The 23,306-nt window shown below is 35.2% G+C and overlaps 1 protein-coding gene across 1 annotated transcript; it reads right to left on the bottom strand.

Annotated features, from left to right (window-relative positions):
* Positions 1–10: 10 nt before the first annotated feature.
* Positions 11–22,974, bottom strand: LOC127428680 (WD repeat-containing protein 41-like). Its single transcript, XM_051677196.1, has 13 exons — positions 22,465–22,974; positions 18,298–18,413; positions 15,191–15,239; positions 12,399–12,527; positions 11,966–12,028; positions 11,707–11,818; positions 9,660–9,722; positions 9,351–9,474; positions 8,693–8,864; positions 8,387–8,508; positions 8,178–8,263; positions 6,311–6,447; positions 11–4,216 (listed from the first exon to the last, which is right to left on the bottom strand). Exons 1-13 carry the CDS (start codon positions 22,510–22,512, stop codon positions 4,076–4,078), a joined length of 1,362 nt encoding a protein of 453 aa, XP_051533156.1. The 5' UTR covers positions 22,513–22,974; the 3' UTR covers positions 11–4,075.
* Between the last annotated feature and the right edge of the window lie 332 nt (positions 22,975–23,306).

Raw genomic sequence — 23,306 nt, 5'->3', positions numbered from 1 at the left:
ATGCACACAGCAATCATGCTCGGTCTCAAGAGGTTAAATTATTTACGGTGTGATTATACAAATAAGATGTATTATATGATATAATGAATGCACTATAATGCATTTAAAATGCCTTTATAATGTACATGCTTCATAGAAAGTGTTCCAGCGGTTTATTTTAAAAACAATGTTTAACACTGCTATAATACCATATATGGCCAATCGACAGCTTTAGAGTGTATATACAGTTTTGCCCATTTATTCATTTATTTAGAGCTACCCAGACTATGCAACTGTAATCAAAGGAAGAAAAGGATTTATAGAAGATATGTCAGGTTTGCTACAAGTTGTGTCAAAAGTTTAAATATGATCTACAGTGAAAATAATAAGGAATGCACTGGTCACCCTCTAGTGGTAAATTCAGACAACTGCAAACATTCTGGAAATCCATTGACGGTATCACAATCACAAGTATCAAAGAACTCACAAAAATGTTTGTTTGTTTGTTTCCTAGGATAAATTGTTTTGTTCATTTTTCATAGCGGTATAATCAATGATCCGTGGTCAAGAAATCCAAAACAAAACCCCACATGCTATTTTTTAAATGGTCTTTATTAGATGATTAAAGAACGATTTAAGAAATGAACAAACCATACTTTATTGCACAACGGTTCATTTTATTCCAAAATGTTCTTTCATGTCAGCACAATAAGTTTGAGTTTTTTATTTGGGATACATTAGGATAGAGATTATGGATACGGTAACGTTTCAGAGTATGGATGTTAGATGGAGGTTGCTGGCAGTTTTGCAACATCCTGTTGTGCATTCCTGTCCATGTTAATGCTGTGTATAGTTTGTTTGTTTGTGTGTGCACGCTGAAGACCAACTCCATTGTATGGCTGTATTGATTGGCCAAAGGCACAGTAACATTTAAATGAGAATTTAATTTAATGAGAATTATTTGAGTTTAATTTACTTTTGATTGCAGACCTTGGCAAATTTGAGCACACTTTTTACATTTGGTGACATCTCTTCTGAAAATATAGAGGTGGCATGTGAGAAAACTGGGGGGTGTTTCCAGGAGAAAAGTCTAAGATGCCGGAAACTTAACCAAAAGTTATCAAATTGTTCTCAATTATATCAGAATCAGTTTTATTCACCATATACATTTACATGTATTAGGAATTCTTCTTGGTGTTTGGTCACAGCACAATACATTCAGCACACACACAACACAATTATATAATATACAGATTTACAAATAAACAAATACAAATATTGCACCTAATATACAAATATTACACCCTTGCACACCAGTGAAAATGAAAGGCTCAGAGTGCATTAAAGGTAGTGGAGCAATTGTCTGTCTTTGAGACACAACTGAGATATATAAGAGATCTCGTATGTTTGTTAGTTTCTTATGGGCTCTGAGCTTCCACAATGAACAAATTAATCTTGGACTGCTGATCTGCTTGTTTTCTTGTGTGTGTGTGTGTGTGTGTGGAGAGTTTTTGGTCTACAGCTCAGATGAGTTTTGATATGATCTGTTTGGTCTTGGGCTCTGGTTCTGGGTTTAGAACCAAGAGAGATAAGCCATAGAACATTCTAGAACTTCTATATAGGACTTTTAATGGAAATGTAGGTCATAAAATGGTGTATCTATTCCCCTCTTTTCCTGTTCTTCTCCCTTCTCGTCCTCTCTCTTCCTGTCTTTCTGTAGCTACTGTATGTCAAATCAGGGCTCCTGTAAACCGGCATTGTCCTGCCCTAGAACAAACTGTTTCATTTTACTGTCAGACACAGGGTTTATAGGCAATTTAGAAGAAAATATGTACAAAATGAATCTCTTTTCAAGTTCAGATGTTTAACTAGGAATTTATATGGACTATTTTCCAGATATAAATGGGTAATGATATTAGAGACCGAATTCAGGAACATGCCTTAATCTCTTATCAACACACAACAGGCTAGACCTGTCCTCATTCACTTAGTGTGGAGCGTTGAGCCTGAGATTACATTCTGGATCCGGTTTGAAAAATGGAACGTCTTGCCATGGCAGCCATTGTTGTTTCATTCTTTGATTCCAAAGTTCCATTGTGATATTAAAGGTGCTGTAAGCGATGTTAACCGTTCTAGAACTTCCATGAGATTTAGCCGGTGAGCTAATGAGAGATGACGCAGGAGAGCTTCTTAATTTCACAGGTAAGAAAAATAAATATGCAATTTGGTGTCAGTAAACCTAGTTACACTGACCTTGCACAACTAGTTGACAAAAGCAACGGTAGCAAACTTGCGTTCTCACGCGACAAACGGACAAGCATCACGCTCTCAGCTTCCTTTTGTTCATATATGGCCTGCCCTGTAAACGCGCTGAATGATTGACAGGCAGAAAGTGCTTCAAAGTCTTTTGATTGGCTAATCAAATAATCTGACGTGGATTTTTCCCACAGAAAAAATAACTTTATACAGGTTTGGAATGGCATGAGGGTGAGTAAATGATACGAGTTTTCATTTTTGGATTGACTATTCCTTTGAGACATGGAGTTATTACTGTATTCTCTGAGAATTGTTCTTAAAGTTCAGTATCGCAGTTTCAGCTGTACTTAAATTCTTTCACGAGGGAATCTCCAGGTAAAGTTTGCAGAAATGCTTAGACTAATGGGAAGTACGTTTACTTGTTTTCCTCCATTATCGCAGTCGGTGCAGCCAAAACCATTTCAGATTTCCGTGCACAGACCATTTTGTGTTGTAATTCAACACTTTCATTTTGCAACAACCAAAAGTATTTTTGACAAAGAAGAAAAAATTATATAAATAAACTTTGTTTCTATGATAATTCATTGTCTCGTGATAGATGTAGAACAGTCCCTGGTCATATTTGAATGTTGTGTTGATTATTTTCAGATACTATACATCCTTCACCCTCACTATGAAAGGGCTCTCCTGCTGGCATGCCATTATGGCCCAACAATGACATAATAATTAGGAGCAGGTCATGCTCTGAGAACTAAATTACACATGGACAGGTTTGATTAGTGAGCGTAAACTGCATTGGATTCAGATTATGTGCCAATTACTGTATTTTTGAAGAATAGCTATGGGGAATGCACAAAACTGCATTATCCCCTGTGCAAGTGTATATACAATATTTTTTAATGAACAAATACAATATTACTGGGAGTAAAAATTACCACATGTCATTCTACAGGTTTTGTCTTTTGAAGGATTTTATTTTATTGTCAGTTGTACAAAAGAATCTTTGTTGCTTAAAATTTGCTTTACTGTTGTTCGTTTTGTCTACATTTACTGTCGTTTGGAGATGTCTCTCCAAGTTTGAAACCATTGTGTTTGTGACACACACAAAATAAAAATTTGCAATTCTTTTCAAAGTCTTTTTGATCTGAATTCACATTTACACACCAAGCTTAAATCAACTGCAGTCTTGCTAATGTAATACTTTGCAATAAGATTGTGTCTATATTAACATTAACAATGAACAATACTTTTCTATTACAGCATTTATTAATCTTGGATGGTTCATTTCACATAATAACTTTGAAAGTTGTATATGTTAATATATTACGAACTAACAATGAATAGTATATTTCTAAATCAACATAAACCAAGATTAATAAATGCTGTAAATAGTTTGTTTATTGTTAATTCATGATACCTAATGCATTACCTAATTTTAACATATAGAAACAGAAACTGGAAAGTGTTACCAAAGACTACACAAGCATACATTCAAGAGGTATTCGTGTTATTTGTGCAATCAAACATTCAGATTTACAATTATATAAGATAAACAACACAAAATATTCTCATATCATGTCAGTCACCTAGTATATACAAAACTACATGTTTTTAAAAATTCCAATAAGACACTGAATTAACAGCCATTTATAAAACCATCAAGTTAAAATTACAACACCCATTTCATAATAATGTTTTAAAGCACATTGTGACAATGTAATGTAAGGTTTTGAAAGAATTTGTAAGGCAAAGAAAAGTGTTCAACAGTTAAACTGCACTTGCATGCATTAAATGATGCTTTCAGTACACAGAAACTGATCCCAGGCCTGGGAATACATTTTCATAGTCCCTGGTTGTCCTCCAGTTTCTGGAAGAGGGCGAGACTGCGCAGCTGCGACTGCAACTCTCCATCTTTCCACACGATGACCAGGTGATCCGTGGAGCAGGTGACCAGACCCTTCTCCTTGAAACTCAGAAACATCTGCAACACAAACCCATAAAGGAAATGCGTTGAAGCCCTGGATACACATTTTGGTTAATCATAACATGTAAATATGCTTTTTTTTCCTTTCTATTTTTGATATTGATAAACTAAATACACATTTTGAAAAAAAATATATTATAAAGCGAGTTGTGATTTGATCTGACTGGTCTTAGGCTCTATTTCTGGGTTAAGGATCAATAAAGATATGCCAAGGAACATATATACAGTGGTTAAAAAATATTATTTGGACACATATTATACATATACACATAAACATACACATTATATACTGGCCAATAACCGATAATGATGCCGATATGTTGCCACTTACCTTATTTTTTCATAGGAATTATGCTTTAAAAATTTACAAAGAGGTACAAAAGCTCTTTTAACTGTTAAGAAAGATACAAAAAATATATATATGATAACATGATGATTGATATATGAAATATATTTTGTACTTCTGCTGATTGAAGCAATGACTTAAGCACTGAATGCAAACTATATATTTACTAGATTTTATTTTAACCGTGCAAGGCCATATTGTGATTTCAATCTTAATTTAATGAACCATGCCGCATTAATAGATATTATACCGACGTCTCGGAAGTCAAAGTCTGTTGGTTTTAAAGCTTTTGATCGTTTCCCTCATCATGTAGCCTATAGGTAAGTGCCGCTTTCACAACTGTCACGTTTATGGTGATTTTTCCACATTAACATGAGAATAAGAGAGAAAAATAAAATTAAATATTACATGTTCTTAAGAGTGCCAACCATTCTACATTTTGTGTCTATTATTAATAGAGAATTCACAGAGTTTTTACAAAGTGTGTTGATAATTAATTATAAATAAACCATCAGTTTTTCATATCAGCGTTTTCATTCGAATAACTGATATGGTGATGGTTTTAATTAGGTCAGTAATTGGCCAATAAATACTGGCAGCCGATACATCGGTGCATCCCTAGTTAAAAGTCATAGCAAAACATTATTTCTGAGAAAATGTCTAGCGTCATTTAATTACAGATGCCACTTGGTTTGCTATTTATTTATTTTTTCCCCAATCTAATGTAATGACATTCATTCATATATTTTACGTGTTAAAATACTTTCTGGGGGCCACTGGTAAAAGTGTCTGCCTAATGAATAAATGTACAAAGCGGCATCTAGTGCATTCAATGTTTACATGTTTTCAGTATCAGTCTGTGGAAGTCAAACCCATGACATTGGCATTGCTACAGGAACTATACAACATTCTTGAACTTTATACAGAGAACTAATAATAGAAGTGTAGGCCATTAAATGATGTATCTATTTCCTTCTTTTCCTGATCTCCTCCCTTCTCATCCTCTCTCTTCCTGTCTTTCTGTGTTCAGTGGTAAAAAGCTACTGTATGTCAATCAGGGCTTCTGTAGGCCTACATTGTCCTGCTCCACAACAACATATTTCATTTCATTTCATTTCATTTGTCAGGTTTATAGGTTCTTTATAGCTGAAGTGTGCAATTATTTTTATGTAAAAATACTTCCTACCCTACTACAACAAAATTAAGAAGCATCAATTCTAAGTAAGACATCTGTAAGTTGATTCTATCAAAAAGTGTAACTGTGCTGCTTTCACACTTGTTTGAGGATCCTGAGACCCTGTTCAAGTACCTGCCTTTATCTTTTGATATAGCTAAATACTGTATACACTAAGATAAGGCATAATAAAACATAAGTATGATCACTTTAAAGAAAAAACATCTTTAAAATATGGTATAATTGTGTGATGGTAATGTGATGGGTGTGTTAGTGAAACAAAGATAGAGTACATGTCAGATGATCAATGTGAAAGTTGACTTGTATGTAGATCACATCCTTCACTCTGTCAGAAACTTTAATTAAACTGCGGTTCAAAAACGATTCCCTGCTCCACCCAGGATCAATGTCTCCTAATAAGACTCTCTTTCTACACAGACAAAATCGAAAGCTTTCATTTAAAACTAGTTCATGAAAAACATTCAATAAAACTAGTCAAAGTTAAAATAAACTAGAACAACAAAGCCAAAAGTTTAGATGATTATCCAACCTAGTTACATGACCAGCATACCTGCACAGCTCCAGAGTGACCAATCAGATCGCCTGTCGGTTCCAGCGAGCGCAGACCATGGACTGCTGGGAGTTTCTTGGCAGGAGGACCGTTCTGTTTACTGGACCTGCCAAAGGTGCCAAATATCCCAAAAATCCCTGAAAGTAAAGTCGGACGTTCAAATGATGCAAACATAATGGAGCAAACTAATAATGATGTAAAATAAGTTAAATATAAATTAAATCCATGAGCATTCGTTTTTAATAATAAATTATTAAATGTACCACTACCTAGAGTTATTCTGCCTGAAAAATTTTAAACATTTTCACAATTTATTATAATTAATATTTTTATACCTATAAATAAATACATATTTCATTGGTATAATATTATAGATTATTGTAGCATTTAATACAATGTATTATTATTATTATTACTACAACAAAACAGCTAATAAATATTGTAATTTATTATTATTATACAATATATAATTGTATAACATGTACCACTCCTGTAAATGTATCTACCTCACAAAATGTAAACATTTATTATCATGTATTATAATTATTATTTTTCTAATAAATTCACACAAAAATGTATAAATGTTTCAACCCTTTAAATGTTATTTACATTTATATAACAATATCATACTAAATAAATACATTAAAATGTATTAATTTAAATTTTAAATTATAAAATTTACTGCAATTTCTTTCATCTGCCTCACAAATGTCAAGCATTTATAATTATTATTCTAATAAATACATAAAATAATAATATTTATACATATTTATACATTACCATAAAAATAACATACTAAATATTATAATTATACAAATAATTATAATTAAAACATTTACTTTTTACAAATAATAAATGTTTTAACCCTTTAAATGTTATATACATTTATATAATGATATACAGTATATCATACTAAATAAAGAAATTGTAATTGATTTAAATTTTAATGTTAGCATTTACTACAATTTCTTTCATCCTCCTTGCTAATGTCAAGCATTTATTATCATAATTGTTATTCTAATAAATACTCAAATTAATAACTTAATATTTAAACATTTACATAAGATCGTACTAGATAAATATTATAATTATATAAATATATTTATTTATAACATTTATTATAATTTCTTTCATCTGCCTCATAAATGTCAAACATTTATTATAATGTATCATTCTTATTCTAATATTAAATATAAAAAGTAATAACTTAATATTTAGACAATTTTAAATATTTTTACATTAATATAACAATACATTTACTAAATAGTATACTTCCATTAATTATAACATTTTCTTTCATTCATTTTATCTGCCTCACAAATGTCAAACATGTATTATAATGTCTTATAATTATTCTAATAAACAAAAATAAAAAACTTATACAATCATACACATACACTAACTAGTAAAAATATATATAAAAACATTTACTTGAGTTTATCTGCCTCACAAATGTCAAACATTAATTATAATGTATTGTGATTAATATTCTAATAATAAATATGCAAATAAATAAATTGGTTATATATTTACATAACAATAATTATTATCAATTCTTATAATTATGGAACATTAGAAAAATCCAGTGTTGTGTTTTTATAACTGGGCAGCTCTCAGGAAATTATTTTACAGCAGTTGGACTGAATCACACACACATTCCTTGCACAGGATGACAGATAAATGATCGCTTAGGCACATCTGGATCACATTCAGACAAAGAAAAAGAAAGAGGGAAGGAAGGATATGGGTTGTGCTGGAAAGGGATAAAGGGGTGAGAAGGTTTTAAAAAGATTAAAAAGATGAGTGGAAAGAACGGAGGCAGAAATGATGAGTGGGAAAGCTGTTAAAGGGGGTGTGTCCTTCTCACCTGAAGACGCGGGCTCAGCAGGTAAGGGGAGGTCTTGCAACTCCCACATCCTTACACTACCATCCTCAGAGCATGACATTAACTGCCTGCAAAACAAAAACACATTATATAACACACATACAGGCTGCATTTGTCAGATACATTCCATCAAAACATGTAATGCTTTATTCGAATGATGTGGAGAATATGTTTTGGAAAGTGATTCATACCCATCATCCTGCAGCATGGTGTGTAAGATATTAGAATCATGAGCGATCTTCCTGTATGCCACTACACTCTTCATTGGCACATTATAAACATAAAGACCACTGCCCACAGCTGCCACTATTATCTAAGAGAGACAGAGTTTTAATGTTAGGAAAAAATATACATTTACAACTTTTAAATGTCATAAAAGACTATAATCAGCACATATACATGCATAATTATTTATAATGAACATCAACAACTGAGGCTTTTAAAAGGTGTAAAATTCAAACACAATGTTTACATTAATTGTCTAATCAATCCGTTACCTCTCCATCAGAGCTCATGTGTTGAATGGACCTCTCAATTTGTTTCTGGTTAGTCAGTCGGACCTCATCTCCCGCTGGCTCCTCCCACAGAATGAGCTCATAAACTTGGATCGTCCAATCGACATAATCCCAGAGGATGAGCTCACCAATATGAGAGCCGCTCGCAAATAATCTAAGATGCAGGAAAATAACCAACGTTAAACACAAATCCCAATACTTAACACACAGTACTCAATATTTGTCACTGTTTAGTAATTAAACATGCTTTCTTAAAATGTACAATGTACAAACACTGGGTAGCACATACTTTGTGCCTGTAGGCACAGTTATATAAATGTTTATTTGTAGACACAAAAGTTGATTATCTAAACTATGTCAGCATTAGATAAGAAAATATAATTGATAAACCAATGCATAAAAGTATGAAAATCTTGATAATAAACGTAAAAACTGTAACTGCTGCATAGATTAACCATACACAGAACAGTGAACGATACTAAAAATTAATTTTAAATGATGTAATGTTTTTAAAAAACTAGATTAATCAATTAAATAGAGAGCAGAATACCAGTATAAGTGTTAGCTGCAGCCCTATATGCAATGTTTTAGTGTTTGAACATAAGATTTGCCATTTCTCTGTGTAATGTGTAATACGAGCGTGTCATGTATGTTAAGATCACCATTGATCTTGATGAGAGATCGGATTGTGTCCTGATGTTCAGCTAGATGCCGCATGGCCATAACAGCAATATCTGAACCAGACACATTCAACTTAAATATCACTGAAAAATCAGAAACAATAAAACATTACAACAGTTTTCCCACAGGCAAATTTACCAATTATGGTAGCTTTAGAAGCAACATGGAAATCATAATTACTTTTAGGTTCTTTTGAACTTTTTAAGAGTTTAAAAAAACTTTTAAAGCAAATTATTTGTAAATTATTATAAATGAAATATCACAACACCAATCTCTTTATCTATGGCAGCTGCTATGAAGTTCTTCGGGATTTCCACCATGGCCGAGATACCTTCAAAAAGTAGCAGAAGACAGGAATTTCAAAAATTAAAAACTAACTGATGACAAACTACAAATTTTTGACACTTAATTTGACAGATACGGTGGCAAGAAAAAGTATGTGAACCCTTTGGAATTAACTGGTTTTCTGCATTAATTGGTCAGAAAATGTGACCTCACCTTCATCAAAGTCACAAGTATAGACAAACACAATGTGCTTAAGCTTACAACACACAATTATAATCATTCATGTCTTTATTGAACACATCCCATTAAACATTCACAGTGCTGTGGAGAAAGTAAGTGAACCCTTGGATTTAATAACTGGTCAATCCTCCTTTGGCAGCAATAACCTCAACCAAGTGTTTCCGGTAGCAGTGGATTAGACCTGAACAACGTTCAGAAGTTATTTTGGGCCATTTTTCCTTACAGAACTGTTTCAGCTCGGCCATATTCTTAGGATGTCTGGTGTGAACAGCACTCTTGAGATCATTCCACAGCATCTCTATTGGGTTAAGGTCTGGGCTCTGACTGGGCCACTCCAAAAGGTGGATTTTCTTTTTTTGAAGCCATTCTGTAGTGGATTTACTTCGTTGTTTAGGGTCATTGTCCTACTGCATCACTTAACTTCAACTGAGCTTCAGCTGGTGCACAGCCACCCTGACATTATCCTGTAGGATATCTTGATAAACTTGGGAATTCATTTTTCCCTCGATGATGGCAAGCAGTCCAAGCCCCAAAGCAGCAAAGCAGACCCAAATCATGATGTTCCCTCTACCGTAATTTACCGCTGGGATGATGTTTTCATGTTGGTATGAGGTGCCCTTTTCACGTAATACATAGTGCTGCGTGTTCTTCCCAAACAATTCAACCTTAGTTTCATCAGTCCACAAAACATCCCAATAGCGTTGTGTAGTGTTAAGGTGGTCTTTGGCAAACTTCAGGAAAGCAAAATTTTTTTTGTTGAAAAGTACTGGCTTCCTCTGTGGTGTCCTGCCATGAACACCATGCCTGTTGAATAATTTCCGTATAGTAGACTCATAAACAGAGAAGTTAACCAGTTCCAATGATTCCTTCAAGTCTTCAGCTGTAACTATAGGGTTCTTTTTTACCTCATTGAGCATTCTGCTGTGTGCCCTTTGAATCTTGGCTGGATGGCCACTTCTAGGGGAGTAGCCACAGTACTAAATCATCTCCATTTACAGAAAATTTGTCTAACTGTAGACAGATGAATATCTAAGTTCTTCGAGATAACTTTGTAACCCTTTCCAGCATTATGAAAAGCAACAATTCCTGCTGCTAATTCCTCGTAGGTCTTCTGAGATCTCTTTTTGAGAGGCATGGTCCACATTAGCAGATGCTTCTTGTGAATAGCAAACTTAAAATGTTTGAGAGCTTTTTATAAGTCAAAGTAGCTCTAACCCACACCTCCCATCTCTTTTTGTTAACTGGATGCCAGGTTTGCCAAATCCTGATTCTAATTATCTTTTGTTGATGTCATTAGCCTAGGGGTTCACATACTTTCCCCAACCTAAACTGTGAATGTTTGAATGATGTATTCAATATGTACAACAACAATATAATAATTTGTGTGTTATTAGTTAAGATTATATTTATGTTTGTTCATTATTGTAACTTAGATGAAGATCAAATTTAAACATAAATAAATGTATTTACAGGGTTCACATATTTTTTCCAGCTACTGTATACTGAAGTAATTGTGCTATAGTAATGTTACGATAAAAGCAAACAGTTAACTGTATTTAACAGTTGTGGCTCAGAGAATACGTTTCTGTGTTGTATATGCTCTGCCCTCTTTGTTGTATGTAAAGCTTTTTGTTGCATATAAAGCCTTTTAAGTGATATTAATAAGGAAAATTTAGAATTTTTACCCAAAAATTTGGGCAAATTAGCTTCAGAAAAGGTGACTAGCTGAAAAGGTGATTAGTTGGCATCCCTGGTATTTATTCAGCTGTGTGTGTGTTTGGATTGTGTACCTGCATCGCTGAGATGAACAGTTTTACATTGCAGCTCAAAGTCTCTGTTCCACACACACAGTTCATTTCCACCTGAGAGCCACACATTTAAACGATCCAACACTAGCAAACACTGCAAGCCAGATACATTGTTATAAGCACACACATAATCCAACATCTGCACACACTGAAAGAGGAAGATGTCTGTTTATACACACAATTCAAGACCTACGCACACTGAAAGAGGAAGCTCAAAGAAACCACACACTAAACCATTTACCTTCACAGAGGACTGTAGATCAGACACATTCTGAACTCTGTTTCCTGTGTCTGGATCCCATAACTGCTGTAGAATTAAGGAAAGCCATCTCCTAGATAGATTCGGAATTATTAAAAGCGTCAACCCTGTTACCAGCATAACTGTTACTTATTGAAAAAATTAACTATTCCATAAATGTAAATAAATTACCATCATCATTTCAGGAAGTGATCTCTGTATGGACGAGGAAATTACTCTTATTCTTTTTTTAATCAATTTATCTAATAAATTGTTAGGTTTGTCAGAAGGGCACAGTCTTAAAGTGTTAACTCTATGACCATAATTTTGTATAGTAAACAAGTTGGGTATTTGTGGAAACATCAGCATTACATTTTCTTTGTAATAAACACCTTGTAGTGTCATGATGTCTGTGTGTGTGTGTTTAAAAGGATACACTGAGTGTACGATCTGATGATGCGGTAATGAGCGCAGTGTGCGCGTTTCCGCCTCTGATGAGGGTGTATGATGTCATTGCAGTAATCTGTTGCGTATGACCGCGCAATTCCAATAAACAATCACCCGTCTGAAACAAAAATACACAAACATTTTTTGTTCAGATTTTACATTATACTTGGTCGACAGAGTGGCTCTAACATAAGTATGTCAGTATAAACTTAAATCTTGGAAAAAAAATATTCATTTAGTTTTTTCTGGATTGTTTTCATGTGAATAAAGAATTACATAATAATTAATATGAATAATATCCATAATATGCTGGATGTTAAAAATTCTGGACAGAAATTTTGAGCACTGAAATATAATATTTCAGCATACTTTACTAATACACTACTTGATTATCATTATAAAAGTATGTTATATCAACTACTCAAACTACACAAATACACACAACAAAAATGCACAAATCTTCTTATCAATCTACACTCCATACCCCATAATGACAAAGCAAAAACCAGATTTTTGAAAACTGAAGTATCACACTGACATAAGTATTCAGACCCTTTGCTATGACACTTGAAATTTAGCTCAGGTGCATCCCACTTCGCTGGATCATCTTTGAGATGTATCTACACTTTGATCGGAGTCCACCTGTGGCAAATTCAATTGATTTGACATAATTTGGAAAGGCACACACCTGTCTATATAAGGTCTCACAGCTGAAAATGCATATCAGAGCAAAAACCAAGAAATGAGGTCAAAGGAACTGCCTGCAGAACTCAGAGACAGGATTGTGTCGAGGCACAGATCTGGGGAAGGCTACCAGAAGGTTCCCAATAGCACAGTGGCCTCCATAATTCTTAAATGGAAGAAATCTGGAACAACAAGGACTCTTCCAAGAGCTTGCCGCCTGGCCGAACTGAGCAATCGGGGGAGAAGGGCCTTGGAAGAGTGGTGACCAAGAACCCAATGGTCACTCTGGTTGAGCTCCAGAGATCATGTGTGGAGATACGAGAAACTTGCAGAATGACAACCATCATTGCAACACTCCACCGATCTGGGCTTTATGGCAGAGTGGCCAGACAAAAGCCTCTCCTCAGTGCAAGACACATGAAAGCCTGCTTGGAATTTGCAAAAAAAAGCACCTAAAGGACTCTCAGACTGTGAGAAACAAGATTATCTGGTCTGATGAAACGAAGACTGAACTGTTTGGCCTCAATTCCAAGCATAATTTCTGGAGGAAACCAGGCACCGCTCATCACCTGTGCAATACCATCCCAATGGTGGTGGTGTTAGCATCATGCTGTGGGGGTGTTTTTCAACAGCAGGGACTGGGGGACTGGTTAGGGTTGAAGGAAAGTTGAACGCAGCAAAATACGGAGATATACTTAATGAAAACCTGGTCCAGAGCGCTCAGGACCTCATACTGGGCCGAAGTTTCACCTTCCAACAGGATAATGACCCTAAGCACACAGCCAAGACAATGCAAGAGTGGCTTCGGGACAACTCTGTGAATGCCCTTGAGTGGCCCAGACAGAGCCAAGACTTGAACCCAATCGAACATTTCTGGAGAGACCTGAAAATGGCTGTCCACCGACGGTCCCCATCCAAACTTACAGAGTTTGAGAGGATCTGCAGAGAAATCCCCAAATCCATGTGTGCAAAGCTTGTCGCATCATACCCAAAAACACTTGAGGCTGTAATCGCTGCCAAAGGTGCTTCAACTAAGTACTGAGTTAAGGGTCTGAATACTTATGTCAATGTGATATTTCAGTTTTTTCTTTTTAATAAATTTGCAAAGTTATAGAAAATATGTTTTATTGCTTGGTCATTATGGTACCCCATAATGTAGATTAGAGTGTAGATTGAAAACAAAAACAAAACAAAGCATTTTAGCATAAGGCTGCAACATAACAAAAATTTTAAAAAATGAAGGGGTCTGAATACATTCTGAATGCACTTTATTTGTAAAATCTAATTTGCATATTTAGAGTATCATAACATTAAAGGAATGGTTCACCCAAAAATGAAAATTCTATCATTATTTTCTCAACCTCATTCCAATCCAGATGTGTATGTCTTTTTTTTTTCTGCTGAACACAAACAAAGATTTTTAGAAGAATATCTCAGCTCTGTAGGTCCATACAATGCAAGTGAATGGTGACCAAACCTTTGAAGCTCCAAATAAAGGCATTTAGATATTGGATATAATCCATTAGAGACTCCAGTTGTTAAATCCATGGGTTTTGGGTGAAAACCGACCTATATGTATTTCATTTTTCACTATAATCTTGACATCACCAGTCTCCTTGGCGATCATGATTTCAAGTTTTTCCTACCACCTACATTTCTTACATACCAAAACATATCCTAACACCATCTGTCGCCTCTGCGCATGCATCAAGCACTAGGAAGTGTAATCAGGCTTGAAATCATCATCCTGCCTAGAGACTGCAATGGCAAGATGTACAGTAGAAAAGTCGGTTCTCACCCAAAAACAACTAAAGTTTTATGGATTACTTATATGCTGCCTTTATGTGCTTTATAAGTTTCAAAGTTCCGGCCACCATTCACTTGCATTGTATGGACCTACAGAGCTGAGATATTCTTATAAAAATCTTTGTTTGTGTTCAGTAGAAGAAAAAAAAAGGCACATCTGGGTTGGAATGAGGGTAAGTAAATAATGATAGAATTTTTGGGTAAACTGTCCCTTTAAAATATAATCAGAATATTTGATGTATTTAACATGTCATTAACATACAGTTAGCATATTCAAGGAGTTCTGCTCACCTCAACATTCCAAATAAGTACCAGGCCATCATCATCTGCCGATGCAAACCTGACAATCACAAACCACAAAAAACCTGAGCATTTACCTTTACTTCATTTGACTCTTTTAATTGTTTTAAATTTACAAAGCACAAAATATCAGACCCTTACACAATGAACCCCCAACCCCAACAAAAAGCATGAACTAAAACAGCTCATCTTTCCCGATTAGATTTTAACAATCGCTTCATTCTCAGATCACCTTTGACCTGCTGAGCTTAGAAACAAATCATTCGCAGGAAGAAGAGAATGATACCACGATAAAGGGATGAGATACAGGAAGTATGGAGGGGCTCAGAGAAAAGGAACAGTACTCTGGACTCTAAAAGCAATCAGCCACATTCTACACACTGCCCACACCTGAAACACTTCTACTGCACTGAGATCATCAGGAGCAGCCACCCGTAACACACACACACACCTAAATCATAAACCCACAATCAAACTCGCTTCTCCCTCACTTAATTACAATGTGTAGCAGTGCATTGCATTGCGTGTTTATATACATTAGGTTTTTTTAAATGTCCACTGTAGATGCTTCTATGCCTTTGGCCCAGATATGATGGACACAAAGAAGATCTTGAAAACACTTAAATATGCGCATCTAAAACATATACAGTACTGTCTCTTCCACATCAAATATGAAAATAAACCCCTGTGGTAAACTGCAGTGCACTGTGTTTGTTTTTACATGCATATGGTATTACCACATTATATGTCCAAAGAACATGGTACTCCAAATGTACCTTGTCCAAATAAACATGGCATTACTATAAAAAATTTAGTTTACCAAGGTAAATTTTCAAAACACATGGCATTACCATAGTACACGTCTAAAACACATGGTATTACCTTCGTACATGCCCAACATCATGGTATTACCATGGTAAATGTCAAAAACACATGGTATTACCACAGTAAATGTCCTAAACACAAGGTATTACTATGGTAAATGTCCAAAACACAGGGTATTACCATGGTAAATGTCCAAAACACAGGGTATTACCACAGTAAAAATGTCCAAAACACATGGTGTTACCATGGTAAATGTCCAAAACACAATGTATTTACACGGTAAACATCCAAAACGCATGGTATTACCTCGGTAAATTTCCAAAAACGCATGGTATTACCTCGGTAAATTTCCAAAAACGCATGGAATTACCACAGTAAATGTCCAAAACGCATGGTATTACCACAGTAAATGTCAAAAAAAATGGCATTACCACAGTAAATGTCCAAAACACATGATATTACTATGGTAAATGTCCAAAACACAGGGTATTACCATGGTAAATGTCCAAAACACAGGGTATTACCACAGTAAAAATGTCCAAAACACATGGTGTTACCATGGTAAATGTCCAAAACACAATGTATTTACACGGTAAACATCCAAAACGCATGGTATTACCTCGGTAAATTTCCAAAAACGCATGGAATTACCACAGTAAATGTCCAAAACGCATGGTATTACCACAGTAAATGTCAAAAAAAATGGCATTACCACAGTAAATGTCCAAAACACATGATATTACCTTCATATATGTCTAAACAAAGATGGTAATACCATAGTACATGTCTAAAGCACATGGTATTACCAGGGTAAATTTCCAAAACACTTTGTATTACCTTTGTACATGTCCAAACACATGGTATTACCATGTTAAATGTCCAAAATACGTGGTATTACCGCAGTAAATGTCCAAAACACATGGTTATACCACAGTAAATGTCCAAAACGCATGGTTATACCACAGTAAATGTCCAAACCGCATTGTATTACCATGGTAAATTTCCAAAACTCATGGTATTACCACAGTACAAGTATAAAATACATGGTATTACCTTTGTACATGCCCAAAACACATGGCATTACCACAGTAAATGTTCAAAACACTTTGTATTTCCACCATAAACGTCCAAAACACATGGTATTAACTTCATAAATATCCCAAAAATATGGTAATACCATAATACATGTCTAAAAAACATGGTATTACCAGGGTAAATCTCCAAAACACATGGTATTACCACAGTAAATGTCCAAAACACATGGTATTACCACAGTAAATGTCCAAAACACATTGTTATACCACAGTAAATGTCCAAAATGCATGGTATTACAATGATACATTTCCAAAACACATGGTATTACCACAGTAAATGTCCAAAACGCAGTTATACCACAGTAAATGTCCAAAATGCATGGTTTTGCCATAGTACACATCCAAAATACATGGTATTACCTTTGTGCATGTCCAAAACATATGGTATGACCATGTCCAAAGCACATGGTGTTTCCACCGTAAACGTCCAAAACACATGGTATTACCTTCATAAATATCCAAAAAAGATGGTTTTACCATAGTACATGTCTAAAACACATGGTATTACCATGGTAAATTTCCAAAACGCATTTCCAAAACCTTTGTACATGTGCAAAACAAATGGTATTACTATGTTAAATGTCCAAAACACATGGTATTACCGCAGTAAATGTCCAAAACGCATGGTTATACCACGGTAAATGTCCAAAACGCATGGTTATACCACGGTAAATGTCCAAACCGCATGGTTATACCACATTAAATGTTCAAAACACATTGTATTTCCACCGCAAACGTCCAAAACACATGATATTAACTTCATAAATATCCCAAAAATATGGTAATACCATAGTACATGTGCAAAAAAAAAAACATGGTATTACCACGGTAAATGTCCAAAACACAGGGTACTACCTTTGTACATGTACAACAACAAGGCATTACAAAGAAAGCAAGGTAATGCCATGGTACTTTTCTTTAAGTGATGCAGAAGCAGTTGTTGTGGAGAGGCCTTCTGCCCAGAGGTGATGGACAGTGGTAAGAGGATCTAGAGGTGTGTGTACACACACACACACACACACACACACACACACACACACACACACACACACCCCTCAGAAGCTGTGATGATTAAGCTCTTGTCACGCTCTGTAAGTTTGCTTTTGGAGAGGATCTGGCTCAGTCTGAGCTGTCAATCACTGGTCAGAGGCAGAAAAGGAGGAGAAGAGGATTGCTTACCTTAAGTCATCAATCTGCACCAGAAATCGAACAATGTCAAAGTGTCCTTTCAGCACCTGCATCTCAGTGAAACAGTTTTTGGGCTGTTCCTCCCCAATGAACAGCTCTGCGCTCTTCTGCACACAGAGCAAAAATAATAGACAAACGAATCATTGCTTCAGTCTAGCTGCGAATCTGCTGAAATGACTGCTGTTTGCTCGACTGGGTCAGTCTCTCTCTCAACAGTACGGCCCAGTCTTTAATGATACCGGACACTGTCTGGGTACTATCCTGAGATTACCAGAACATAATGACAAGAAAATGGACTTTTACAATGGTCATTATACAAAACAGGTGCCTTTTGTGTGCCTTCATTAACATTAAGTAAATCAAGACTTTAAAGGATAGTTCACCCAAAAATAGAAAAAAAAAATCATAATTTAATCACCCTCATGTTGTTCCAAACCCCACTATTTTCTTTCTTCCATGGAACACAACAAATGTTAGGCAGAATGTTAGTCCCAGTCATCATTTACTTTGATTCTAGTTTTTTCCACACAATGAAAGTGAATGGTGATTGAGGGAAGAATTCTGCCTAAAATCATCTTTTGTATTCCATGAAAGAAATAAAGTCATTTAGATTAAGAGCATTTAGTCATTTAGATTCTTTTTCTTTGTTCCTTAAGGTTAACTTACAATATTAGTAGAATTTTTTGGCACACAAAACAGTCATATATTTGTAAAACATAATAATTTTTGCTATGTCACGAGAAAAGTTTACACTTAAAACGTTCAAGTCTCCGAATACATAATTTAGGCATTTAGGGTATCGTTTGAAAGCTTAGAATCTGAACTTTGCATAGATAACTATCACTGCATTCTCCATTTATGCTACCTAAAATAACAAAATCAGGTTTGAAAACATATGCGTCGAAAATCAGCGCCACCTAGGTCATGTGTTAGAAATATTAATATGAATATAAAAATCATATATCAAATGAAAGCTCTCATTCTCAGGAATGCGACTGTATAGTTTATTTTATTGCCCTAACACCACAGTTTAAAAGATTTTAAAAGCAGTGACGTGCATAAAATCATGCAGATATGGGTCAGCAGATTCAGTTAATGTTCACATCAACCATCAGAATGAGGAAAATATTTAATCTCAGTGATCTGGACCATGGCATGATTGTTGGTGCCAGACTGGCTGGTTTGAGTATTTCTGTGACTGCTGATCTTCTGGGATTTTCATGCACAACAATCTCTAGAATTTACTGAATGGTGCCAAAAACAAAAAACATCCAGTGAGCGGCAGTTCTGTGGATGGAAACGACTTGTTGATGAGATAGGTCAACGGAGAATGTCCAGACTGGTTCGAAATGACAAAGTCTATGGTAACTCAGATAACTGCTCTGTACAATTGTGCTGAGAAGAATATCATCTCAGAATGCTATTCTAAGATGTGGGTTGGCACTGTTTTGGTGGCACAAGGGGCACCTACACAATATTAAGCAGGTCGTATTAATGTTGTGGCTGATCGGTGTATATTTTATATATATATATATATATATATATATATATATATATATATATATACACATATACACACACACACACACACACACACAAACAATTGAAATCAGAAGTTTACATAAACTTAGGTTGTTCATTAAAATTAAATTTTTTAACCACTCCACAGAATTCATTTTAGCAAACTATAGTTTTGGCAAGTCATTTAAGACATCTACTTTGTTCATGACATGAGTAATTTTTCCAACAACTGTTAGAGACAGATTGTTTTCATTTTAATTGACTATATCACAATTCCAGTGGGTCAGAAGTTTACATACACTAAGTTAACTGTGCCTTTAAACAGCTTGGAAAATTCCAGAAAATGATGTTAAGCCTTTTGGCAATTAGCTACTGATAGGCTAATTGGAGTCAACTGGAGGTGTACCTGTGGATGTATTTTAAAGCCTACCTTCAAACTCAGTGCCACTTTGCTTGACATCATGGGAAAATCAAAAGAAATCAGCCAAGACCACAAAAAAAATAAATAAAATTAAATTAAAAAAAGAATTGTGGACCTCCACAAGTCTGGTTCATCCTTGGGAGCAATTTCAAAATGCCTGAAGATACCACGTTCATCTTTACAAACAATAGTACGCAAGTATAATACCATGGGACCACGCAGCCATTATACCGCTCCGGAAGGAGACGCATTCTGTCTCCTAGAGATGAATGTAGTTTGGTTAGAAAAGTGAACAACAGCAAAGGACCTTGTGAAGATCCTGGAAGAAATAGTTAGACAAGTATCTATATCCACAGTAAAACGAGTCCTATAACGACATAACCTGAAAGGCTGCTCCGCAAGGAAGAAGCTACTGCTCCAAAACTGCCATAAAATAGTCAGACTACAGTTCGCAAGTGCACATGGGGACAAAGATCTTACTTTTTGGAGAAATGTCCTCTGGTCTAATGAAACAAATATTGAACTGTTTGGCCATAATGACCATTGTTATGTTTGGAGGAAAAAGGGTGAGGCTTGCAAGCCGAAGAACACCATCCCAACCGTGAATCATGGGGGTGGCAGCATCATGTTGTGGGGGTGCTTTGCTGCAGGAGGTACTGGTGCACTTCACAAAATAGATGGCATCATGAGGAAGGAAAATTATGTGGATATATTGAAGCAACATCTCAAGACATCAGCCAGGAAGTTAAAACTCGGTCGCAAATGGGTCTTCCAAATGGACAATAACCCCAAGCATACCTCCAAAGTTGTGGCAAAATGGCTTAAGGACAACAAAGTCAAGGTATTGGAGTGGCCATCACAAAGCCCTGACATAATCCGATAGAAAATTTGTGGACAGAACTGAAAAAGTGTGTGGGAGCAAAGAGGCCTACAAACTTGACTTAGTTTCACCACTTCTGTCTGGATGAATGGACCAAAATTCCAGCAACTTCGGAAAATGTGTATATATATATATATATATATATATATATATATATATATATATATATATATATAAATCTATTAATCTGAAGATTGTAAAAATATTATTTGTGAATAATTTGAGTCTTTTTTTTAATTATTTGGGAGAGTTGATAAAATAATGAGACATATTTTTGGCAATTACTCCACAGTATGGTGAGCTTTTAAATTTGAGTGTGAAAAATTGCAAGTGGCAGCCCAGAAATGCACCAGAATTGAAGAAGTTAATCAGAATCAGAATGAGCTTTATTGACAAGTATGCTTACACATACAAGGAATTTGTCTTGGTGACAGATTTGTCTAAGGTGAGTAAATGATGACAGAGTTGTCATTTTTGGGTGATCTAGTCCTTTAACAATAAATAGCTAACATTAACTTTTACTATACTGTGACAGACATTTTTCTCAACACATTAACAAGAATCCAGTAAGTTTCTTTCATTTTTAAACTTCTTAATTAATCGTTTTGTCTTCATTGTATCGTTTTGGCCTATCCCCAACCCTGTGTTTCCAACTTCACCTTACTGCATGAGCAAATAGCTTTATGTACATTTGGACTGAAAACAAAAAGCTAGTAGGCTACTTTATTTTCCCCCCCATAGTTTTATTTTAGAATTTAGATGACAAAGTGATATTCTCCAGGTTCTGAATCAACCCTGTTCCCATTAAATCTATATACTATTAAACTACTGTACCATTCCATAAACTTTCAAAATGACTGATACTTTCAGGAAGTGAACTGCATTTTTCTGTTAGGTTTGCCAGAAGTGGTTAGGTTTGTGTCAACTCTTGTTATTTTGCTTTTATTCATTAAACCATTGTTTGTTGAAAATAAGTCAGTAGTAGATATATTAGCATTATATTATTTTATCTGTCAAAGTGTTATGAGGCTAGTCGTGGCTAAATAAGCTGTCAACCCTATTACTTTTTTGAAGACAAAAAAAGAAAGAAAAAAATAGTTGAATTACAACTTGTATTTATTAATATAGCTTTATTGCCACTGTTTGCCTGACAGGATGTTTTAAACCGTACAGAAGTGTACTTTAAAATCAGCTTTTCGAAATGAAAAGGTCACCAGTTTCATAGAAAGACCAATTCATTGACAATAAAAGTTGCATACAGTTCTCTATCTGAATTTTTTTTTTTTTTTTTTTTTAATTTATTTTATTTATTTTTTTAAAGCTTGCTTGTACTCACCTCTACTGCCCCCTGCGCATCCCGACCGCCCAGAATCCATCGCAGCATGGTGGTATTTAAAAACCCCAGCACATTTCTGCATGCAACCCAACAGATTTTGGACACAAACTAAAACAATAGAGCAAATCAGTGTAGTTGCATATTGCGAAACAGCCTGTCAGGCACACGATGCCTCCCAGTCCTGATGATATTCCAGATGAGCGGTCTTTAGTCATAAATGATCAATCAGGTCAATGGAATTTCTAGAACTGTGACGAAGCGTAACAAGGTAGCGGCATTTGATTGACATGGCGCGTCACGCGTTTGATACAATGTATCACTTCTGCGCCGTTTCTGCTCGCGAGCCCATATACTTCAATTAAAATCACATAAAATAGGTAAAATCAACTTCGATATAAAAAATAAAAAACCCAAATCATCATTGATCACTACGAATTCATTTTTCCCCTACAGATACGCATGTGATCTATGACAGCTTCATATCAGCTGCTGTTTACCAAACAAATCTGCGACTTCATGTGACTTAGTACGGAAGCTTCCAGCGGACAAATCCGACCGACGCTGTTTTCGAAGTGGAAAATACCAAAGTTCTACATTAGTTTATCTTGCGTTGTATGTAAACAGTTTCTATTTAAACACCGGACACGAGTGCATAACATTTAGGCCTACGTTTAATGAAGAATCCGCATATAAAACTATGCCTATGAAAATATTAAATTTTCGTTTATACTGTTGGTCTTGTAGTTCAACATACAACCGCTAGATGACAATATGCACCAACACAACAATTGAACTCAGCGCTGTTAGGCCTTCATACCTGTGCACTGAGACTAACGAGGTTA

The sequence above is a fragment of the Myxocyprinus asiaticus genome, chromosome 38 (genome assembly GCF_019703515.2).
Source record: "Myxocyprinus asiaticus isolate MX2 ecotype Aquarium Trade chromosome 38, UBuf_Myxa_2, whole genome shotgun sequence".
Lineage (NCBI taxonomy): Eukaryota > Metazoa > Chordata > Actinopteri > Cypriniformes > Catostomidae > Myxocyprinus > Myxocyprinus asiaticus.
The sequence above is the reverse complement of the archived record's forward strand: the minus strand, read 5'-3'. Positions and strand labels throughout refer to the sequence as shown.